This window comes from Propithecus coquereli, unplaced genomic scaffold (genome assembly GCF_000956105.1).
Source record: "Propithecus coquereli isolate 6110/MARCELLA unplaced genomic scaffold, Pcoq_1.0 Scaffold413, whole genome shotgun sequence".
In the NCBI taxonomy this organism is placed as follows: Eukaryota; Metazoa; Chordata; class Mammalia; order Primates; family Indriidae; genus Propithecus; species Propithecus coquereli.
Genome location: NW_012149875.1, coordinates 926563 through 948638, shown reverse-complemented (window position 1 = coordinate 948638; position 22076 = coordinate 926563). Strand labels below are relative to the sequence as shown.

At 41.3% G+C, this 22076-nt stretch overlaps 1 protein-coding gene across 1 annotated transcript in view; it reads left to right on the top strand.

The window, feature by feature from the left end:
- SEMA5A (sema domain, seven thrombospondin repeats (type 1 and type 1-like), transmembrane domain (TM) and short cytoplasmic domain, (semaphorin) 5A) overlaps nt 1-22076 on the top strand; it is a 410707-nt gene that overhangs the window by 95874 nt on the left and 292757 nt on the right. The window contains exon 4 of the mRNA XM_012653137.1: nt 16028-16127. Within this exon, the coding sequence (XP_012508591.1) occupies nt 16028-16127 (100 nt within the window). The remainder of the gene's footprint in view (nt 1-16027; nt 16128-22076) is intronic.

Genomic DNA, 22076 nt, shown 5'->3' with positions numbered 1-22076 from the left:
AAAGGGAAGTCATGGGAGCTCTGGATGGTTCCTGGGCCAAAAGGCCTTGATGCAGCTAGAACCCAAAGCGCATATTGGGCAGCAATGAGAATGAGGCTGGAGGTAGGAAGAAGCGGTGTGGTTCTTGGTGGTTTGGTTTTGTGAGCTTTCATCTTAAGGATGCTGATAGGCCAAAGTCCCAGGGGACAGACCATGGGCACAGTGGGTGGTCAGCGGCAGGATGAGCACTATTGATGGCTCAAGCCAGGGTCGTGGCAGTGGGGATGTTGGGAAGCGTGTTCACGAAGCTGGAGCGATGGGCTCTGAACATGTGCTGGGAGAGTGTCACCGTGAAACATTCCAGATGACCCACCGTCTCAATGTAGTTCGATTAAAACCCAACGAACCCTTCTTTTTTAGTTGAATTTCAGCACTGGAAAGGTCACTGCTCAGAATTCCTGCCCAAATAATGTTAGTTAAACAACTTTAGTTTAAAAAATGAGATTAGACTTTTATCCATAATTATTCATCAGTACTATACTATATGACCTGTGACGCTAAATCATTTTTGCATTATATGTTTTCACACTTGAAAGATTCAAATGATCTCCTCATCTTCGCAGTGAGCATCAGATTACTCTTCTGTGTGTTCCCCTTGAGTGCACGCCACTCCACGTCGGGGACAGGTGCTGCCCTTGGGGCTTTTCCCTCCAATTAAGTGTTGGCTTCTGGGCTAACAGTTCCTCCTATCCTCCTTTGGCACCCTAACCCTTTTAACTCAACATTTGCAAAGAAGCTTATCTTTATTCCAAGAGTTTATAGCAATATTGTCAGGATCTGCTGTCTCTGGGCATCTTTAATGTAGTAATGTTTATGCTTTGGAAAGAACAAAAATAGAAATGTTTATAACTGGTGGGGAAAAATAAAGAACTAATACAAGCTGGAGTCATCGGCTTGGTTGGTCCTGTTTGTGAAAACAATTCCCGCTAATTATAGCTCTTCTAGAAGGACAATATTATTATACTGACCATATGCAATTAACTTGACTTTTCTGCATCTGCACACGGAAATAGAATGCACTGCAGTTTTTCTCCTTTCATATTCCTAAGCAAGGCCCATACATCCTTTGGTGGACACAGGCCAGCTTTAGTCTTTTCTTCAGGAGTTCTAAAATCTCTGTATGGTATTAAATTTAATAGGTCCAGTATATCAAAAATAGAATTATAATTATGAAAAGTCAGTTAAAAGGAGGGTGAACGGTAAAATGAAATGAGATTTTTAATGGCTTGCCAAGAGTTATAATTAATGAGATGGAGATTTGGCCATCCATGTGACCTTCAGGTGGGAAGCAGACAAAGCGTGTATGAAAGGGTTCAGGAAGGAGAATGGTTTTTCAGAAGAAAACAAATCTCTACCTCTTGCCAGCAGCTGCCTCCCCATCTTTTAGAGCTTTTTCTTGAAGTCAGGCTCGTCAGAAGTGTTCAGAAGGCCACGTGGTGGTCACATCAGGTGCATGCAAGTGTCACTGGAAGAGACAAAGCAAGCCATATGGTGTAACACTGGAAGAAAGCAGTTCTGTGTTTACCCCATGGCTCTGTTATTTGAACGGCCACTTGTAATCTTGCTCACAAAAAGAAGCTGCTTTTCATGACAATGTTAATTCCTGGGTATGATCTACTTCGGTATCTGTTTTGTACAGCGAATTTCTTTGAACACTAGTTGCAAACAAAGAAAGGGGAAAATAACACAAATGCATGCCGGCTTGGAAGCCTAATGCCATCCTGCTGCACAACTTCCTCGCACACCACGTGGGCTCCTGAGGCTGTAAAAATTGTTTTTGTCTGATTAAACACAAGTCCCTTTGAACTCCGTGGGGGTTCTTTTCCACTTGCACTTTCTTGTAGCTGTGTGCGTTTTTTTCCTTTGGTTTGATTTGGAATCCAAAGTGTCTACAAGTCAGCCCACTCTACCTCCTTCATCCTTTTCTTAAAGCATAAAAAATTTGTGTTACTGTAACATCTGTTACATTCCATACCCCGAGGCACAGACAGGCAGAACTAAATGTTCTTCATGTGTACGTGCACACACACACACGCACACACATACACACACTCTCTTTTTTCTCACGTACAGAAAATGGGTTGACTGGAAGGCAAAAGCAAATCAGAACAAGTATCTAGTAACTGGTTCACAGAGGATGTTAGTTACCCATCTAATTACCACCGACAGAGGCTGTTTCTCAAGGCAGCCCACAGAGAGGAAATGCATCTCCCATGGTGGCTGGGGCCTAAAACTTATCAGCCGTCACTTCTGGGGAAAGTATTGGGGGAGGGAGGAAGTAGGTTAGAATTTATATTTATGTCACTAGGAGCAGAACCAATTGGGAGGCCCTTAAAAGCATAGATGAAGGTAAATGGCTCACTGGTCTCAGGGACGGGGTTAGATAATCAAGCTAATTCCAGATGGAGGCCATTGTGACCACTCGCTCTGAAATTCCGCAGTGAATTACAGGAGTTTCAGATAGGTGGGGAGGGATAGGATGACCCTGCTATGGAGAGTATGGAATTTATTCATTTATTCCTGCATGTGTTCAACTGTGTTTGAAGGCCATTAATGCGGCTTCTAGTTCCTTTGCCCACCATTCTACACGTCTTTTTCTGACTTTCAGTCTGGGGAACCCCTTTTCATCTCATTCTATCATTTCCTCCTCTATGTCCCATCTAACGCTGTATTAAATACCATCTGCATGTTGAGAGCTACCAAATCTTTATCTCCAGCCATTCTGAGTTCCAGAACTACCCTGCACCTATGTGCTCACATCCCCATTGGAATTGCTACTGGAGATGTCTACTTAGACATCTAGAAAAGAACCACTGGATTATTCTCCAAATCTTTTTTCCCCATCTCTCCCATCTCAGAAATTGCCCCATAGTTTGATTTCCCTGGTAGAAAACTTGGGTGTCATCCTCAAGTCCTCATATTTCCTTATTTGCCCAATCAAAATGCTTCCTGTGTCTGCCCCCTGCCCTCCGTGTCCCCCAGACTGCTGTGGTGTATCTAGTTCCTGAATTCTGTGTTCTCTGGGGTCCCTTCCCCACACAGCAGCCATCGGAACTTTTAAAAATGCCAAGTAGCTCACACCTCTCCGCCACCATCCCTTACACACACCTTGGCTTCCTAGAGCCACAGAACAGGGGTTGGCAAAAGCTACAGCTTCCGGCCAACTCTCGCTCACTGATTGTTGTTGTGTTGTCTGATTGGAACCCACCATGCCCACCCACTTACATCGGTCTATGGCAATAACAGCAGAGTTGAGTGGTTGTGACAGAGACGATAGTCCCACAAAGCCTAAAATCCTATCTGGCCTTTATGGCATGAGTTTGACAACCCTTCCCATAAAACAAAATCCACACTTTTTACCTTGGCTTGCAAGAACTGAACTGGTCCTATCTCCCCATCGGCTGTCCTCTTGTCTCTCTTTACACTCTTGCCCCGTTTCTGTTGTGCAGTCACCCCTGGGTCCCCCTCACCTTGGGGCCCTTCCCCAGGCCGGTGCCTCTCCTGGGATGCCCTTCTCCCAGAGCCCTGTGTGACTTTTTCTTATCCTTCTGGTCTTGGCTGCAAGGTCACCTCTGTAGAGGGGTGATATTGGCCTTCCCTGCAAACTCTGCATCACGTTGCTCCAAGTCATACTCCAAAAAGTCACCCTGCTTTATTTATATCATGGCACTTACTGTTTATTTCATTGATTCTGCCCCCTTGCTAGGATAAACATTTGAGGAGAGGAGCAGCTTTCTCTGCTCGTTTTCCTGCAGTGTCAGTTTCTAGAGCAGAGCCAGGCACAGAGTGGGACGGTGTCTGCCGAGTGAAGGCTTGAATGAGGGGCAGACGGTCTAGTGAGGTCACACTGACGGAGTGAAGCAAGTAATGAGAGCTGATGGCAAACTCCATGAACATTGGCTGCAGCAAGGGGAGGGTCTCTGAAGCCATTTGGGAGACATCAGGAAGTGGGCATATGAACATGTCAAGAAAAACCGGAAACAAGATTAGAAATGTACCTGTGACATTGTGTTCCCAACTCCCTCCTGGGAACTCTGTGGGGCCATAAATCCAGCTCCTAGTTTGTCCATGCAGTGAGTTTCTTTAATTCTGGGAAACAAACAACTGTCACAAAACTTGGCTTATGGATCTTGTCAGGTTAGTGCCTCGAAATGAAAACAACCACAGATTCCCCAAAATAAGCCCAAAAGGGCAAAGCAAAAGGGATGATATTTATTTTCCATATCTCCTTGCGAACCTGTTTTGGCAGAGGTTGGTGGATTGGAGCTGTGGGGTGCAGAGTTCTCCGGGGGCTGCTGGGGCATGGCAGAAATCCATCTCTGCTGAGGCCGTAAATCCCAGCTTCTGGGTTTTGTTTTAAAAATGTGCTTTTTTTCCTTTTTTCTTTTTTTTGTCTAACATCTTGGATGTTTGACTTGGGACTGATGGTATTTAAGCTACCCAGGGAGTGAGACCTACGGAACAGTAGATAACATTAGCTAATAAGCTGTGCTAGGAATTCCAAAGGTTGGTTGGTTGGTGGGTTGGTTTGCTTTCTCCTAGAGGAAATGGAAGTATACTTATCAGCTAGTGTTTCAAAATGATTTTGTGTGAAAGTGTAGAAAATACTCAACTTTTGTTTTTGAAGAAGGTAAAGGTTTTCTGCATGTCTTTATCATTTTTGTAGAAAAATATTAAAGGCCATGTAAAAATAATGGGCTAAAATTTTGTGAAATTGCTGATACTTATTGGTGCCGTGTAATATATGATAAATTGTATGGAGTGAGTGATCAGGGCTGTTTCTAAACTAGTCTGCATGACATCTGGCTGGGTGAATTCCAGCAAGCTCCTTCACTCTTCTGGACTCTTTAATTAAGGGATTTGAGTACATGCACCCAAAGATTCCTCCTTACTTTAAGACTGTATCATTTTTTTTTGTCTCTGCTACTAAAAAACTCTACCTAGTATGTTTAATTTTCTGTAATACATATTTAGTGAGCTTTTTACTCTGTGATCTAGGGCAGTGGTGGGTATACTTTTTTTTTCCTGTAAAAGGTAAGACGATAAATATTTTCAGCTTTGCAGGTCAGACAGTCCTGGCAGGTCAGACAGTCTGAACTCAACCGTGCAAATGTAGCATAAATTCAGCCATAGAATATATGTAAACAAATGGGCATGGCTGTGTTGGGATAAAACTTTATTTACAAAAACAAGCACCCATAGTTTGCTAAACCCTGTTCTAGAGCCTACACACTAATACTTATAATTTTATAAATGTTAAATATGGCTTCTTTTAGTAAATTGACGATATTATTTGGATATAAACAATTCCATGAAGAACAATTAGAAGAATGATAGGATATAGTTCCTAAGTGCTGCCTGAACACAATCACTAGTCAAGATACATCAAGTTGGCGGTATCTGGCGGACTCGGAGTGAGGAAGAACAGTAAGTGAGGTTATTAAGGAAGGATACAGGTGGCATCTGTGACTGCTGGTGTCTTGATATGGCCAACATTATATTTAACACACATTCATTCAAGGCCTATTGCACGAGATATGAGAACACGGACATTAATAAACTTACACCCTGCCCTGAAGTAGCTCCCAACCTGTTGCATTTGTTAGAATTTGAATAAACAGAGGGGAAGTAGGAAGATAATTCAGACAGGATGGAATCATAGGAGCAGCATGGATAAGTGAGAATGAGCTCAGTGTTATAGCCAGGCGAAGGGGTCTGTTTTGGGGAACAATGGGAGAAAAGTGAAAAGCAGATGAATTTGGGCGGGACTGCAGGCCTGGCAAAGGCAATGTGCCTTGGTCCATAAAACCTCACGGACAGGAGAGCCCACACAAGCAGAGCACAGCTTTGGGACTTGAGATTGGCTTCTGAAAGTTGTTAGTGAGTCTATATGTTGGAAGGTGCACAGGGACACCATAGACTAAGAATGTGTCATCATCTGTGTGCGTGGATTTCACAATGAGCTGGGGACACTCATGACACCGGATCTGACTTTTCTTCTTTCCAGCTATGCTGCAAGATTTATCTCAAGCAGACTGCATTTCGGCTTTCTTCATTAAATATCAGTATTATGTACTCAATAGAATAATGAATAATGAAATAGAATGTCTACTAATTTTTGTTAATCTATTGGTAATTTACTGATTTCTGTGGCAGAGTCCAAAGTAAAAATATGTAAGTCTAGAAACTTCTTATGTACATTTAGAAAATAAAAGTGGGTGGGGGGTATAACATACATGAAGAAATATCACAATGAAATGCTCTAATTATATTGCGAATGGCATTTGTCTGGTTTCCAGCCATAGGCCTGTTACAACTTACAAAGAAGTTGGCAAGCTTGGTCCTAAGAAAGAATTGCCTTTTGGAAAAGCTGTAGACTGGCCACCTGAGACATTCTGATGCTCTTCAAGGGAGCTGGGATCTCTTCTTAGATTAGCAGGTTAAATAATCCCCTGGTAATGTGAAAGAGTGATTTCTGTGTATTTCTGACTCTTCCAAGCCAACATGTCTGTGTCCAGGGATATTTATATAGGTTTTAATATTTCATTTACTGTGATTATCATCACTAGAGGGATGGGTTCTGAGTCAGAGGTCCCCGAGACCACCCTCAGTTTGAATGATTCACTAGAAGGACTCACAGTACCCAGAAAAGCTGTCATGGTTTACTACAGTGACAGGATAGATGGAGATTAAAATTAGCAAACATAAAAGGCACGTGGGGCAAAGTTCAGGGAAGACCCCGTACAAGCTTCTATTTATTCTCTCCCAGAGGAGTTGTATGGACACTTCATTCTCCCAGAAATGACATTTGACAAAATGAATGAACACTGCCAGGCAGAGAAGCTCACCATGGCCTTTCTCTCCAGGGATTTACTGAGGGTGGGCCACACAGGTGTGGATGCCTGCATGGCTGACCTTTGTCACTCAGCCTCCAGCCCTTCCAGAGGTCAAACTGACACAGCCTGGCCTAGGGTCCCCACCACAAGCCACTTGTTAGCATAGACTATCTGGCATGGCTTGGAGCTCCTGGGTGAAGAAAGACAATCTTATCAGGCAGAATATTCTAAGGACTTAGAAATTATCTTCCAGCAGCCAGTCAAAGGTCAGACTTTTCTTGGGAATGTGCTTGGTTTGAATACCCAAGACCTGTTGAATCAAATCGACTTGTTACTGGACAGCCTCTCACTTGATTAAGACAGTCCCACAGGAAAAAATTTCTGCACCTGATATGTAAACCCAAATCAGCCCAACTCCAAGGACCATGTTACTTTATTAGCATATTTGGTGAATGGAGGACAGTTGTGTTGCAGGCACTCTCTGGCCTCCCTGGCAGCTGGTTCTGAGGTGACTCAGAGCTGACTTATTTTTCATTCCTGGATGTAATGAACAAAGCCCCTGTGTTACCAAGGAAGCCTGACCTTGACATCTTGGCAGTGCCCTGCCCATTAGGGCAGCCACTCACCGTGTTTGGCTACTGGGCACTTGAAACGTAGCCAGTCCAAATTGAAATGTGTGGTAAGTGCAAAATACATACTAGATTCCAAAAACTTAGAACACACACAGAATGAAAATATCTCAATTTTTATATTGATAGCATATTGAAATATTTTGGATATATTGAGTTAAGTAAACTGCTCAAAATTACTTTTACCTATTTCTTGACAGTTTTTTTCTTGTAGCTACTAGGAAATTCAAAATTACACGTATAGCTCACATTGTATCTTCATGGGATGACACTGCTTTGGAGAAATTATCATCTTTATGCTTTTCCTTGGGACCAGATAGTATTTATCTTCTTCAGCTTCACTCTCCTGTGTGTACATCTCACCTTCTTAGCTGAATTATAAATGTCCTGAAGGCAGAGGTCTGTCTTACATAACTTTGTATTCCAGCCAGTACCTAGAGTTGGTTCTTCCATGTAGCAGGCGATCGATAAGTATTAGCTGACTACATAAATGAATAATGGTGCTGCCCCAAAATTCTCGGTGTACATCCCCCTAATGCTTAACCCTAAAATTTCTGGAAAAGTCTGGACGTGCTTTGGAAAACATATTCTGGTTTTATGTGTAGATAGAATCTATACTTCTGCGAGGAGGCCACCTTGGGACTTATTAGACCTTTCTTCAAGCTAAGAGACTGCCTTGCACAACCCTGGCTTGTCTCCTGAGTTCTCATAGCTTTCTTCTCCTGAATTCTGAGGTCTGCAGAGGTAGTGGCTCAGATTAGAACATAATGATTTTCCAATAGTGAGGAGGCAAAGAGGAAACTGAGTGTGCAGTGTGAGACTGTGGCAGAAAGAGATTTTAGCTTAAGCAAATGATTTATTTTCTTAAAGCTGAGGTCTGGCATTTTCTGAATATGTGGCACAAGTAAATGTCCAGATATTTTAAAACCAAGCACCCTAAGGCACTAAGAAATCTCTGAAACTATCCTCTGCAATCTCTGTACTTATGCAGTGACAAATGGCTTTATTTTATACCCATCAGTCTTCTGGTGATCACTGCTTACACAGCAAGCACTTTGACCATTCCTGGAATAATCTAAGAGCACATTGAGTAGAAATTGTTCATTTTTATAATTTTAGTCATATTAACATCATTTATAATTCTAAAGTTATAAATCTAAAGGAAATTACTTTTTAACATCCTCTGGCACAACATTAAGATTTTGCAATTAGATTTTACAGCCTATGGTCATATGCTGCAGGCCACCAGTCAAAATTAAGACCCTTCCACACTAGGTAAAGTTCCTGCAGGTGATGCAAGGTACTTTGAAGCCACATAAAGTTTAAGGCAGGGGCAGGCTGGGCACCGGCTTCACTGCCTGGAGGACAAAGCCTGTCACAGCCCAGGAGTTTGTGGGTCTTGCTTAGTTTGTATATGAATTTGCATAATCTTTTAAATTAAAAAGAAAAAAAAACCTCTGTCTTGCTTGATAGATGAGTAGATATGGCTTCCTGTGTGAGTTATCCAGCAACAAAACCCAGCCGCAGATCAGCTTGGTTCTTATCCTAATTAATTGTTCCAGATGGTTTAATGAAATAGGAAGTTACTGGGATCTTAAAAGTTATAAACAAAAGGGAAAGCAAGTTCAGCCCATGAGGGACATTTTGAACCTGGCTTACTAATGCCTTTCTATTGGTGTCTCCTGACCCCTTGTCAGGAGTGTCTGAGGCAACCCTTGAGTGACTCAGAACTACTTAGCCAGAGTTGCTGGGACCTCACCTAACACTGGCATTTAGATCCTGAGATTTAACAGGTATTTGTGGTATGGCCAGAAAATCACGCAAACAAATGAAAACTTGGGGTAACAGTGGGATTCATGAACCCCACCCCTGTTTCAAAAAGGTAATATATTTCAATTCGTTATAAGATGGTAGTTGGTTCCAGTGAAATTTTGTTTCCCAAAGAGTTCTCTTAAAATGCATACCCAGGAAAATATCAAACACATTTATTTAGTTGTTCTGTGTTCTCCTGCGACAATCTAACTTTGAGAAATGATAGGTGCAGAAAGTCACACAGAAATCCCCTCTAGTCATGGAACCTGGCCAGCCTGCCCAGGCGACTTTGTGCACAGAAACGCCCACGCGGGCCTCTGCGCCCACCCTCTGCACTGGCGCATTCGTACTTGCCTGTACTTGAACTGATTGGTGGCTATTGTTTAGTGTTTATTTACATTGTTAATCTACATTGTATCATGGGTTCCAAAAAAAGGGAAAACAAATGTAAAAGGAGACTTGTGATGTTCAAGTGGTTTTTGAATGAAGTTGACCCGAAGCAGGAACTCTTCAAATGAAAATGAGCTGTCACAGCCTCTCGGTTTCTGAGAGATCCCCAGGGGCTGCCCAGGATGAAGCAGTGAACGTCACAAGAACCGATTCCAGAGTGTAGAGCTTTTGCCAAACTTATAGTTTGTGAATTTTTCCTGCAAGGAAGGTGTGAAAAGCGGATTAGATGTATTATATGTGAATGTGAGGAAGTCCTGTGAAGACTCGATAGGACGTCGGACTCACTTTAAGCAGACACCCAACCAAAACCAAAGGGGACACGCAAAAGCATTACTTGCATTTTAACTATACTGTGTTTTTATAAGTCATGCTGACAAATAAAAATGTAAATGAAAGATACTTTATGCTTTTTGATAGGTTGGGTCCTTTATCCTGATATAAAAAGTTTTAATTTCTCTAATTGGTTATCACCGAATAGTTTTATTTTTTAAAAAATCACATAAACGAGACACTTTTTCATTTCCTGTAGCAATTTTTTGAGGTCGTTTTTCTCTACTATCATGTTTAGTGTGTTTTATATATATATGTATGCAATATGTCTTCATATATGCTTAGGCAAATATATATATACATATATATAAATGAATATATGACGCCTTCATTTATGTATCTATATGTATATATGTCTATATGTATACACATATATGAGTTAATATATTGATACCTATATCTAGATATAGATAATTTTGCTCCCTTAAAGTGTTACCATTTGGAGAAACTTTCCTGTGCTCAGATAAGTCTGGCAGAGACCACCCCATGGTATTTCTACTTGGATATTCTACTAGTGCTGTGATGGGGAAGAAATAGATCGGCAAAGGAGTCACAGGACTTGGAATTTTCCACCTTGCCATGCACGTGTGTCCTCAGGCAGGTCATATAATTTCTCTGCCCTCAGTTTCATCAACTGTAAAATTGAGGGCTGGACTACAGGACAGCCAATGCCATGCCCTGCTATTAATATAACCTACTTTGATTCTACGAAGTCCTGCGTAGGAGTTATACTGAAAATAACAGAGGCCCATACATTTGGAGAAAAAATTGTCCTGATTATTTTCCAGCCTTTCTACAAAGCTGTAAGTCTAGCGTATCTGCATATTTCTGAGTTAGCTGATGTAAACAGGACTTGTCTTGGAAAAATTCTAATGGAGATAAATTTTCTGCTGTTGAGATCTTCATCCCCCTGGACCCCTCACTGCCTGAGCTGGACCCTGGTTTCTTTCTGTTTTTCTCGGGGACCCAGACTGGGCTGGAACATTCCTGTCTTCCATCTGGAAATTACCACTTTCTCATCTTTCCAATTTTGTTCTCCTTTCGTGGGTGCCACTACCATTTCTGATAAACTAATCCATGCTGATATATGACTAGGTGCTAAAGATTCATGTTATTTATACATTCCTTGGAAAACTGATTTTTAATTTGGAACTTACACAAATATGGCCTTAGTACTATTCTGGGTTTAAATTCCAACTTAGCTACTTACAAATTTATGTTACATTTGGCAAGATGTTGAACTTGTCAAAATCTGAGGGTTTTAGAAAAAATTTCTATAGCAAAGATTATAGCTCTAGCTTCACATAATTATAAATGGTTAATGAAATAAAAAATAGTTAACATGTAAAAATATCTCATACAATTGCTGAAACCAAACAAGTCCTGAAAATATAGGCAGTGAAAAAAAAAGTACAAATAAGCTACGCCAGTTATTGTGATACATGTTTTTCACAAACATATCTTAAATGTCTTTGAATGTACATGTTTCCTCCCTAGTGAAGTGTTTTGCGTTGTCCTGCCGCTAGACAAACACATAAAGATTTGGGACTGAAATCTATTATAATCACTTCAAGAATTTTAGAGAGGGCCCAGGTAGCTGAAGGCCTGATGTATCTTATTTTAGGGATGAACATGGCCCGGGGGTGCTTTTGACTTACTGCTCAAAGTGAATTTGCCTTGTTCTGCGTGGTGGTTGGAGGAATAGGAAAGGCAGACTGGCAGGGAACGGGAGAGAAGCTGGTGGCAGGCAAGACGCAGCGTAGTGAACCAGCACAGACCTGCTGTGCTGTTCTTCTTGTTATGGCTTTTAAACGTTCCGCCCCCTTGTTTTTCAATCACAGTTTTCGCTCAAATTGCACTGATAGAATGGTTTATGTAAGTCCATAGAAGGGAGATGTATGCCAACTTTAAAGAGTAGTAGGTGTCTTTGAGATAGGATGGTTCTTTTTAAAAATTGAGAAGAGGTCAGGAAAAGAGAGCTTCCAGAATGTTCTGTGGAGAGTATACCCTACACCTCTTTTCCTGCCTTGCCAACAGAAGTGCCTTCTCAAGGAAAATGCTCTTGCATTTGCAGTACAGTGTCTGTCCCCCCATATCAGAGCTGAGTGGTTTAGACTGCTTTGAAACCCAGCCATTTGCTAATACATGCATTTCTTTAGGAATGCTTTTAGCCATATAATTAAATGAGGTAGACCTGTGAGTTTCCTTTCTCATCATTTTCTTGTCTAGCCTTGGTATCAAGATTGTTAAGATTATAATAACTTCAAACTGAGTTAGGAAGTTTTAGTTCTATATCTGAAATAACTTGTGTAAAGTTGGGATTATATGTTTCTTAAGGATTTGGTAAAACTTACATTTAAAACTGAGTTTGTTATTTTTATTGATATCTTGTGTTTGGGAGTTGATTATGCATTTTGTTTGAGTGTTTGTAATAACAACAAGTATAATAAAAATATATTTTGAAAGGATTTTAAAAGTGAGGGATATGCATATTCCTATAGGCAGAGGAAAAGGGATTTGATAACATTTGAGATTTTAGAGGGAAAAATGGTTACTTTAAGAAAGGATTTAAAGAGAAGAGAAGATATGGGATTGAAGCAAAGTTGAGAGGACTGGTCTTTCAAAAGCGGTAGAGCGCCGCCACTTTTATCTACAGCTGGGTACTGACGCAAGCTTGTTTTTAGTTAGAGATGGGTTGGTGCAGAGACTTTCTCCCAAGGCCCTCATGTATCAGTAATTTCTATAGAAGTCCATGTCATGTGCAAAGGTGAGATAGGCAGATCTTCTGGAGGAAAATCCAAAAGAAGAGGCTATGCAGATGACCCAATTTTGATTTAGTGTTAACCATAAAAACATACAGTTTTATTGGGGAAGTTCATTAGAATTTTAAATAAGGAAAATCAAACAGTATTGACAGAACTATATGCTATTAATTCATTTTTCCCCTCTGTACATGGCTCCTTTTATTATTCAAGGGCATTTTAGGAAGTAGTTTAACGTCCTTCCTATTGTTCAGTATAGGAACCAAAGCCTGAAATATGTCTCTTCATCCTGGTTCCTGTTGGCCACTCTCTAAAGAAAGAGGAGTGCGTGGGAAATGAGGGACCTGACTGTCTTGGGTTATCTTTTTTCATAGTGCTCTCTCCCCATGCATGGCTCATCTTTCTCTCCCCTAGTGGGAGGTCAGCCCTCAGCCCTCTGTTCTGCCCCCACACAGTCTGCAGGTTGCATGGGTTCCCAGCCCTGGTGGCCCTGAGTTGTGGGGAACAGAGCCCTCAACAGGTGCTCAGGAGCCCTGGACTCTTGTCCCCATAGGACTCCCTGGTCATGCATTTCCCATGTGAATGATGAAGCTTTTGAACCAGAATGTCTTTATATGGGCACTTCTTGGTCTCAGTGATGCTTAACAATGGCTCTGGAGCTAACCTGCCCTTGGGAATTTTTCATGATAACATTCTCATGGTTGCACTTGAACCCATTGTCTTTCTCTAAATCCACCCTAATCTCCTGACACCTGCGTCTCAGTCATCTCTGCTCCCTTCATTTAATCTGGAAGCTGCTTTGTTCCCTTTCACTCGTTACCCTTGACTTCACCTCCAGTCAGTGATGTGGCCAATCAGACCCTCCCTGTGCACCCTCCCTTTCCATTTTCATAGCCAACACCTGAATGCTATGGTTTTTAGGTTTTTTTTTTTTTGAATTTAATATTTTTGCCTCTATTCTATACTCTTTCCAAACCATCCTGCTAATCAGTGGTTCATTGGGATTCCTAAGATGTTGGCTACATGGGTCAAAGGCTTGCCTGGAAACTTTCCAAAGCTTTGCTATCACAGCTGAGATCAAGTCCAGACTTTTTAACCTATGAGAAAATTTTTGTACAGCTAATAATTAAATACACCTTTCAGTTTCCTTTCCTAGTCATTTCTTAAGTTGCTGTTATTTTTTTCTTTTCTCTTTGCCTTTCTTTCCTGCTTCTTTTCCTTTTTAATTTGTCCTCTCTTGAATTCACTTCGTCATTATGACTCTTTCATTTCACAGCTATCATTGCTTGTCGCATTCGAGGCGCCGTGCTCTGCGCTGCGTCCACTGCAGGGAGCGACACAGACATAGACTCTGCAAGTTCTGTCGTCCCCAGGGATGAACACATCCCTGAAGATGAGCTATACCACTTGGGGCCACAGGGGTGCCATGGTCTCCCATGTCACTCATGCATTGTCCTGCTAGGACATCTGACCTATCCTGATAAATTCAAGGAAGTTATCATTTTCATTTCTGTCTGTTAAGGGTGCGTGTTTCTATATCCAGGTCACCTGCATCCATATTTGGCGATGAGGCCACTGGAAAATGATTGGGGCAGATTTTGAGTTGTTTCCCATTATATGTATCTCTTAGGAGAATTGACATTAAACTTGAAGAAAGAGGCCGTTTGTAGATGTCAATCTGATCACATCTTTCCTTTTCTTTTATCTAAACTCATAGTCATCTCTCCTTTCTATGTATGAATAATTCCTACAATCCTGTAACACTTATAAACACCTTGTATTTATAGATATTATGTTTAAAGAAAGTATTAGTGCTATTTCTCTAACTGAATCATACACTCCTAGAAGGATCATTTATTAATTACTTTTTATAGCTCCAGTGCCTCATATATACTTTGCTATAAATATTTTGTTTTAATTGACTTGCCTATAAAAATGAAGAAATTTATATAAAATACTAAAAATGAATCAAGATAAAATACACATTAAAATTTGAGGTCTCTATGTAGCTCAGCCCTGATTTCCTTTAAGCAGAAAATGATATCATTTTCCCCAATAACTGATAGTAGAGAACATACACATTTATTATCCAGAGCTATTCCTTAAAAGTGATCCATCCTGTTTACATCTGCAAAGCTATTTCTACAGGACATGGTGTGGGACAGGAGCATGTTTCCCTGTTAGATCTGTGTCTAGCATTAGTGTTTGTCAAAAGAGATTATTCCCTGTTCTACATATTTTTCCCTCAAACCAATAACTTTATTGATTTGATAGCTGTCACCTTCCTGTTTAGGCAGTCTGATATTATTCAAAATACTAAATCCAAGAAATAAACACAATCAGATAACATGGTAAATTGTCAAGGATAATGGTAAGGTATCCCACAACTGACAGATAACTCACTGAGTATTTTTTTGGTGTCAGAAATAAGCTATTGAGAGTTGCAAAAATGCCTCATGAAGTAGCATTCTGTCTTTCTTTAAATAATGTCATTTTATAATAATGGGACTATGGGCTAGAGGCTGTCTAATAGGAGTTAACAGTGCTTGTAAAAACCTGTCTCTATAGAGTGGCTATTTCCTGATTTCCCTTAGAGAAAAATGCAAATGAGGCCTAGAAGTAACTGTGGATTTCTCATCTAGAAAGGACTGAATGTGTTTAACAAGTCTAATCATGGGGCCAAAATAGAAACCCACAGGACAGGGAAATGGGATGTCTAATTTGAAAGAAGGCAAATGGTGCTCGTGTGCTTGGTCTTTGCTCCCAAGGAGAGCTTTTGTAATTTTTGTCTTCAGCTCTTTCCAGTCCAGTTGCACAGGAAATGGCTCTGTTTGCATTCAGTATTCCTCTGGTGAATCCCGTGAATCCCGTGTTATTTTCTGCCCAGCCTAGAGCCAAAAGGAAAATGCACATGTGGCTTGTAAATCACCTCTGAGCACTGATGTTTCACTTGATCTTTATCGGATGGTCACACCCTCTGTGTCTCACACATGCTCAGTGTGGATCATGTGGCATCTTGACGAAAACCTCCAGTGGCCCCTGAACAAGCGAGTCAGGGGACCCCCAAATCCTCTCTGAAATGTAACGTTTGCTACCTGATGTGCACTCTCTGTGGTCCCCAGAGGAAAAATCATTCATTTTTATCTTTTTATTTATTTTTTCTGTTTAGAAATTGGCCCCTGGTTACGGGAGTTCCGAGCGAAGAATGCTGTGGATTTCTCGCAGTTAACATTTGACCCAGGACAGAAAGAACTTGTTGTAGGAGCAAGGTGAGAGATATTACGTTTTGCCACCGAAGATATTTTTGGACTTCGTTTTACATCTGTATAGTTACACCTGAGCTTCTCTGCCAAAGTTGAAGAGTGCTGAATAACATCATTTCTTCTAAGCATGCAGGAGAGCACGAGTGTCCAACAGTGTCCTCCTACGGATGGGAGGATGGCTACTCTGTGGGGCAGGCGTGGATGGGGCCCTCACTGGGTGGCAGGAACTGTGCTAACATCAATTAACTCGTTTGTTTCTCCATTCAAACCTGAGGGGTAGGTACTATCAATATCCCTGTCATAGAGATGAGGAAACTGAGGAAGAAAGGAGAGAAATAAATTGCCCAGGGGCATACGCCTAATAAAAGATGGACCCAGCTTTCAAACCCAGGCAGTTTGACTCCAGAAATCACAAGCTTAGCTTCTCACTGTCTTCTTCAGTAGATTTCTAGAGATCAAGAGACCCTTCATCACCTTTCCTTGTGACCTTGATTAGGCCAGTTGCCAGTAACTTGAAAATTCAAGGAAGTTATCATTTTCATTTCTGTCTCTTAAGGGTGCGTGTTTCTATATCCAGGTCACCTGCATCCATATTTGGCGATGAGGCCACTGGAAAATGATTGGGGCAGATTTTGAGTTGTTTCCCGTTATATGTATCTCTTAGGAGAATTGACATTAAACTTGAAGAAAGAGGCCATTTGTAGATTTGGATTCTTCTGGCATCTAAAGAAGACACATTGGGCAGTGGAGTGCTCATGTCTTTTTCAGCCAAATTTACTAGCTTATAAAATACACGTTTCCTAGCTACAGTTCTTTGCAATTCCCACATAACCTGGAGTGAAGCTACATCTAGCTTACTCTCTGGGGACTCTAGACAGACATTGAACAGTTTCTAGAATCATGGCTTTTGCTTTCAAATCTTAAGGAGTCCTTGTCCATCTCCTTAACACCTGAAGACATTACGATGTATGGTTGTAAGTTTAAATGAATAGATAGAAGTTGGCTTAGTTCGTGTCACTGATCAAGTTGCCCGCACCTCTTCTGACGTTTGTGAGGAGACAGCGAGTATGGATTGGACAGAGTTGTTTGGGGCACACTTTTCCTGACTGTGGTCCACTGGGAGTACTGGGCGGTTCTGATGCTGCTCTCTCAAATTTCACCACTCAGAGTTTGGGCTGTATGCTGCAGAGGTTTTAGGTTGGTCTCCTGGTCTCCAGATTTTCTTCTTCTGTACAACACAGCCAATATCAACTTTGTAAAATGCCCACCTTCAGTAGCTCCTGATAAATGCTGGCTCTCTGGTGTGGCCCATCAGCCCCTCTGCTGTGGTCTCCCAACCCCTACGGACTCACCCTTTTTCCTTCTCGCATAGTTCAGGCATGTGGAATTATTTGTGTTGCTTACAACTGTGGAATACTGACGTGGCCCGACTTGAGATCGAGGAATGAACACAGAGACGCAAAGATGCGGACACGTGACTGCAGCCCTTACAAAAAGACACAGACACCACAAAGACAGTATGAGGCTGCAGCAAAAACTCTCGCTGTAACTGCTTTATTTATAATATAGGCTGTTTGGCAACTGTCCCACCGCAAGTTCTTTGTTCCCACACGGTCCCAACTCAACACGTCCCAGTTCCTTGTTGTTTCGTCTCCGGCAAGCAGATGTTTGCATCTAAACTCTCTAGCCCCTCCTGTTTGCAGGGTTAGGGTGCTCTGGACTTGCGTGCAAGGCCACAGACATGTTCTTGAGAAGAACAACAAGGAATCGTTCCCAGACACAGGTGTCCCCTGCAGAATACATTCTTTCTTGCTTCTGGGATTTGGTGACCCCTTTTCCTTTTTCTTGAATAATAACTATATACTCACCCATCTCCACCCCAAATTTCCTGCTTGGTAAACTCCAACTTGTAGTGGGGACCTGGAGCAAGGGACCTCCCTCGCACCTGGGCTGCCACATTCCCTGCCCTATGGTCCTGTTGGCACACATGACTTCTGCTTTTATTATCGCACTTAGCACTGGGTATTGCATTATTTCTTGACAGTTGTCACCCCCTTATCAGATGATGACTTAGCAAATGGTAGGAGATATGCCTGTCTTTTCTTTATTTTTCTAGAATATAGCACAGTTTTCTCCTCTTTGTAGATGCTCAAGGATAATTGTTGATTCAATATATTTATTTCCAGGACTTGATTTGTATAAGTGCCCCCTATATCTGGATATTCACTTAGGGAAAAGGGAGTTGGAACCGTAACAGATTTACTCCAGATACCTGAATTTGACGAAGGGCATGAGGGAGTGGCAGGCTGTATCCTCCCAAAGGTCACCCTTGGGGAAAACGAGCCAAGTGGAAGAGGCCTCTTACTGGGGGAACAGGAACGAACGTGATCCCAACTAGTACTGCTGAGTCTTGCATCCCTCACTCATCTGTAAAGAACTTTGGAAAAGGTTTTTCCATGAGCTTGACTCAAAAAACTCTCTGTTATCTATGGAGGTCCTCAGTGCTGTGTGAATAGTCCAGAACCTCATACTCTGCAGGTGGCTGGCTTTTGGTCCGTGGCTCAAGATTTTCCTAAGGGATGTGAGATGCCACAGAGTTGGTTGGGGATTGTGAAGAAATGCTTTGTGCTCCTGTCCTGGCTGGAGACAGCAACTGGAAATTGTTCCCAAGGGGCACCTGTCCCTGGAGGTCTCCATCCCAGTGTCCTTAAAAGGTCTCAATCCCAGGGTACCTAGATCTCTCCATCTGAATGTCCCTGGAGGTCTATATCCCAGTGTCTCTGGGGGTCTCCACCCCAGTATCCCTGAAGTCTTTATTCCAGAGACCCTGGAGATCTCCATCCATCTTATGTCATCATGGTCCCAGCTCAGCCCTGCTGGGAGCGATTGGACTGGCCACTGAGTCACACTAGCATGTCAGATGGCATGGTGGACAGTGACAGGTAGGATCACCAGACTTAACAAATACAAATCCAGGATACCCAGTTACATTTGCTTTTCTGCTAAGCAAAAGCAACGTGTGACTTTTTTATTATAAAGTATGTTCCAAATATCTGGTGACCATAGGAGCATGGGCTTTATTTTTCTGTTTAGAGCAGCATGTGGTACATTGTAGGTACTTGATAATAAATGACAGGGGGAAAAAAAAAAGGGTGGACTGGCCTTGCTTAGCTGAGTAACCCTGAGCCAGGATTACTTCAGAGCCTAATTTTCTCATCTTTAAAGTTGATATAATAATTTCTGCCCCTTTCAGCTGTTGCCAGGATTAAATGAAATAATCCATGACAAGGGACTGTCACGTTAACAGGCACCCCAGTAAGCACACAGCCCGAGGGAGGCTCTGAGGATCTCTGGATTTCAGCATACGTGTGTGTATGCGCTTCAGGCAGATACTGCTGAAGGGAGAGAATAGGAATTTCACCTAGGAAATTTGGCGGGATTAGGCTTAGAACGTTTGAGAGGGAGTGTGTGAGCCTGATATAAAACTTTAAAAATAACCCAGCCCTCAGCTTCCTGTTTGACAAAGCTTGACCTAGCCAGAGAAGTTTAGATAACAGGTGTATATTTCAGAAATCAGTAATGGTTTAAAAATATGAGCTATGGAAAAATAGAATGATACTCTTTATTTTTTCATAGTTAGCACTAGGCATTGTGAAGCCATTTGTTGGATGGTTTCAGTTTATATCCGTGATACTTTATGTTTCTGAAATTGGATTCAGTTAAAGATGCTTTGCACTCGTTGACAAAGGAAGTTCATTGTGCTGCAGAAGGGGAACCTATCTTTGGGCGATTTGTGGCTATGTAGCCCTGGAAGGTAGTTGGATCTGAAGTCATGCAATTTCTGGAAGGATCTGTGCATTTACCATTTCCAAGGTGCACATTAGCTTTCACAATCTTTTACAAGCATTGACATTCTTATCTTGTTTTACCCCAGCCTCTTTAAAAATTAATCATATTTGTGTTTCCAATGATGAAACTTAGGCATCTTCGTTTTAGACAATGTAGAAAATACAGTAAAGCATAAAGAAAAAAACAGTTTCACAGATCATCACAGTTACCTTTTCAGCTATTTCCCTGTATTGATTTCTCTTTATTTCTACTCTTGGGATAATATTTTTTGAACGATTGTATACTTCTTTGTCACAAATCCTACTAAAATCAGTTTCCATGGTATGAAAAAATGAAATATTTCAAAATGAAAGAATATTTTATAGATAAGAATTTTTTCATATAGATAATTATAAAAGTAATGACAGCAATAATACTCCACAAACTTGGTACAAGTGTAAGTTTTGCTGCAGAAAGAATTGTTGCAACAGATGCAGGAGAGGGTGATTACATTTTTATTTCCCAAATGAATTAGTCTGTCTTTAGTGTTTCAGGTTCATTCCAAGGGTGCCAAGTGATTCCGTCCTGAATTACTCTGATGTGTACCCTGTGCTGAATTCTAGTGTTATTCCAAATGGCAGCTCACTTGGTCCACACTCAAGGCAGTGTTTCACTGCTGTCAGGGCATTTACAGATTAGTCACATTTTAATAATGCATAAAGCCCTGCAGTGCTAACGAGAAAGAGTTTATTATCAAAGCGTCTGTAGCCTGAGTCTTTGCCACTGAACCATGAGGAAGATATCCAGGCATTCTTTGTAGCTATTTAGATACAAAGATATGGTTTTTCTAAATGAAAATATGTTTTAACGTATATCTCAGTTTCTAAAATGTGAATTTTCATACATTCTTTTCGTTTGTTTCTTAGTATTTCATTTTTCTTCTTCCCATAAGATGATTTTTGATTCTCTTACTCTTCTCCAATAAGTTTTAGTGTAATATAAACATATAAATTGAAGGGCACAGTCTTGCAACCTGCGCTATTTTAGTAAGAAACACCTGTAAGTTCTCACGCAAACACCTGTGAGTGTCGTGTGGCCTCAGTTGCGGTGTTTGTGTGCAAGCTTACAGGTGAGTGATAATGACGCAGCCATCTGCCAGGGGTAAGACGGTGGGACTGAGGCCCACAGACCCAATCCTTGGGTCAGGTAATGATCATAACTGATGACAAGTATAAGGACTTATGCCCTTGGAAATGTTTGATTTCAATTCTATCAAAATTACATTGCGAAACAGCAACATTATTAAGATACTCAGAAAAAAATAAAGTGTTGAGATGCATGAATCTCCTTGCACACCTGACTTGATGCGCCAGCCCATTGCTGTACACCTCACACACTTGATCTGATGTACTATCCCATAGCTGCATGCCTTGCATACCTGACCCTCTATACCAGCTCATACTTGCCTGGATTCCTCGTGCAGAACCTCTTGACTCACTGTGACTGTATTTCTAGATATCAGAAGATATTTCCGTATATATGTGTATACAACAAATAGTATAGATTTCTTTAATCAGCATGTTTATTACTAAAAAAAAAATAAAGAATTGAAATCTGCGTGCTTCCAAGGCAGAGAGGTTTGTCTTCTTTACTGTCACAACAAACTGATAGGGTGAAAAATTTTAGTTTATCGTTTTGAACCATTTGCTTTGCTCATGGTTTGAATCTGCAAAACTGAAGATAAAAAAGGAAGGGTCAACTTACTTTTATTATGTATGCTGGGGCTCAGTTTTCTTTAAGTGTTCAAAACCCTTAAAAGTTAGACTTCTGCATTTTAAAATGCTCATGAGTTTATTTGAGCATTCAGTGGTTCGGGATCAGGCAGCACAGGCCACAGGCAGTTCAGCTCTCCACCGGCTGGGGCGTGGCAAGAGAGGAACCTCTTGCAAAGTGTTCTTCCCGGAAGCAAGATACAGAAAATATATTTGAGTGGTGAAAGTGGAAAGTCTCTAGTTAGCAGTTTCTGGCTGGTTAAACTTGTTTCCTTTTACTGTTTACATTGAGCTGAGTTGGTTTGCTTACCTAAGAACCCAAGGCAGTAGAGACTTCTCAGACTGATGGCCTCCC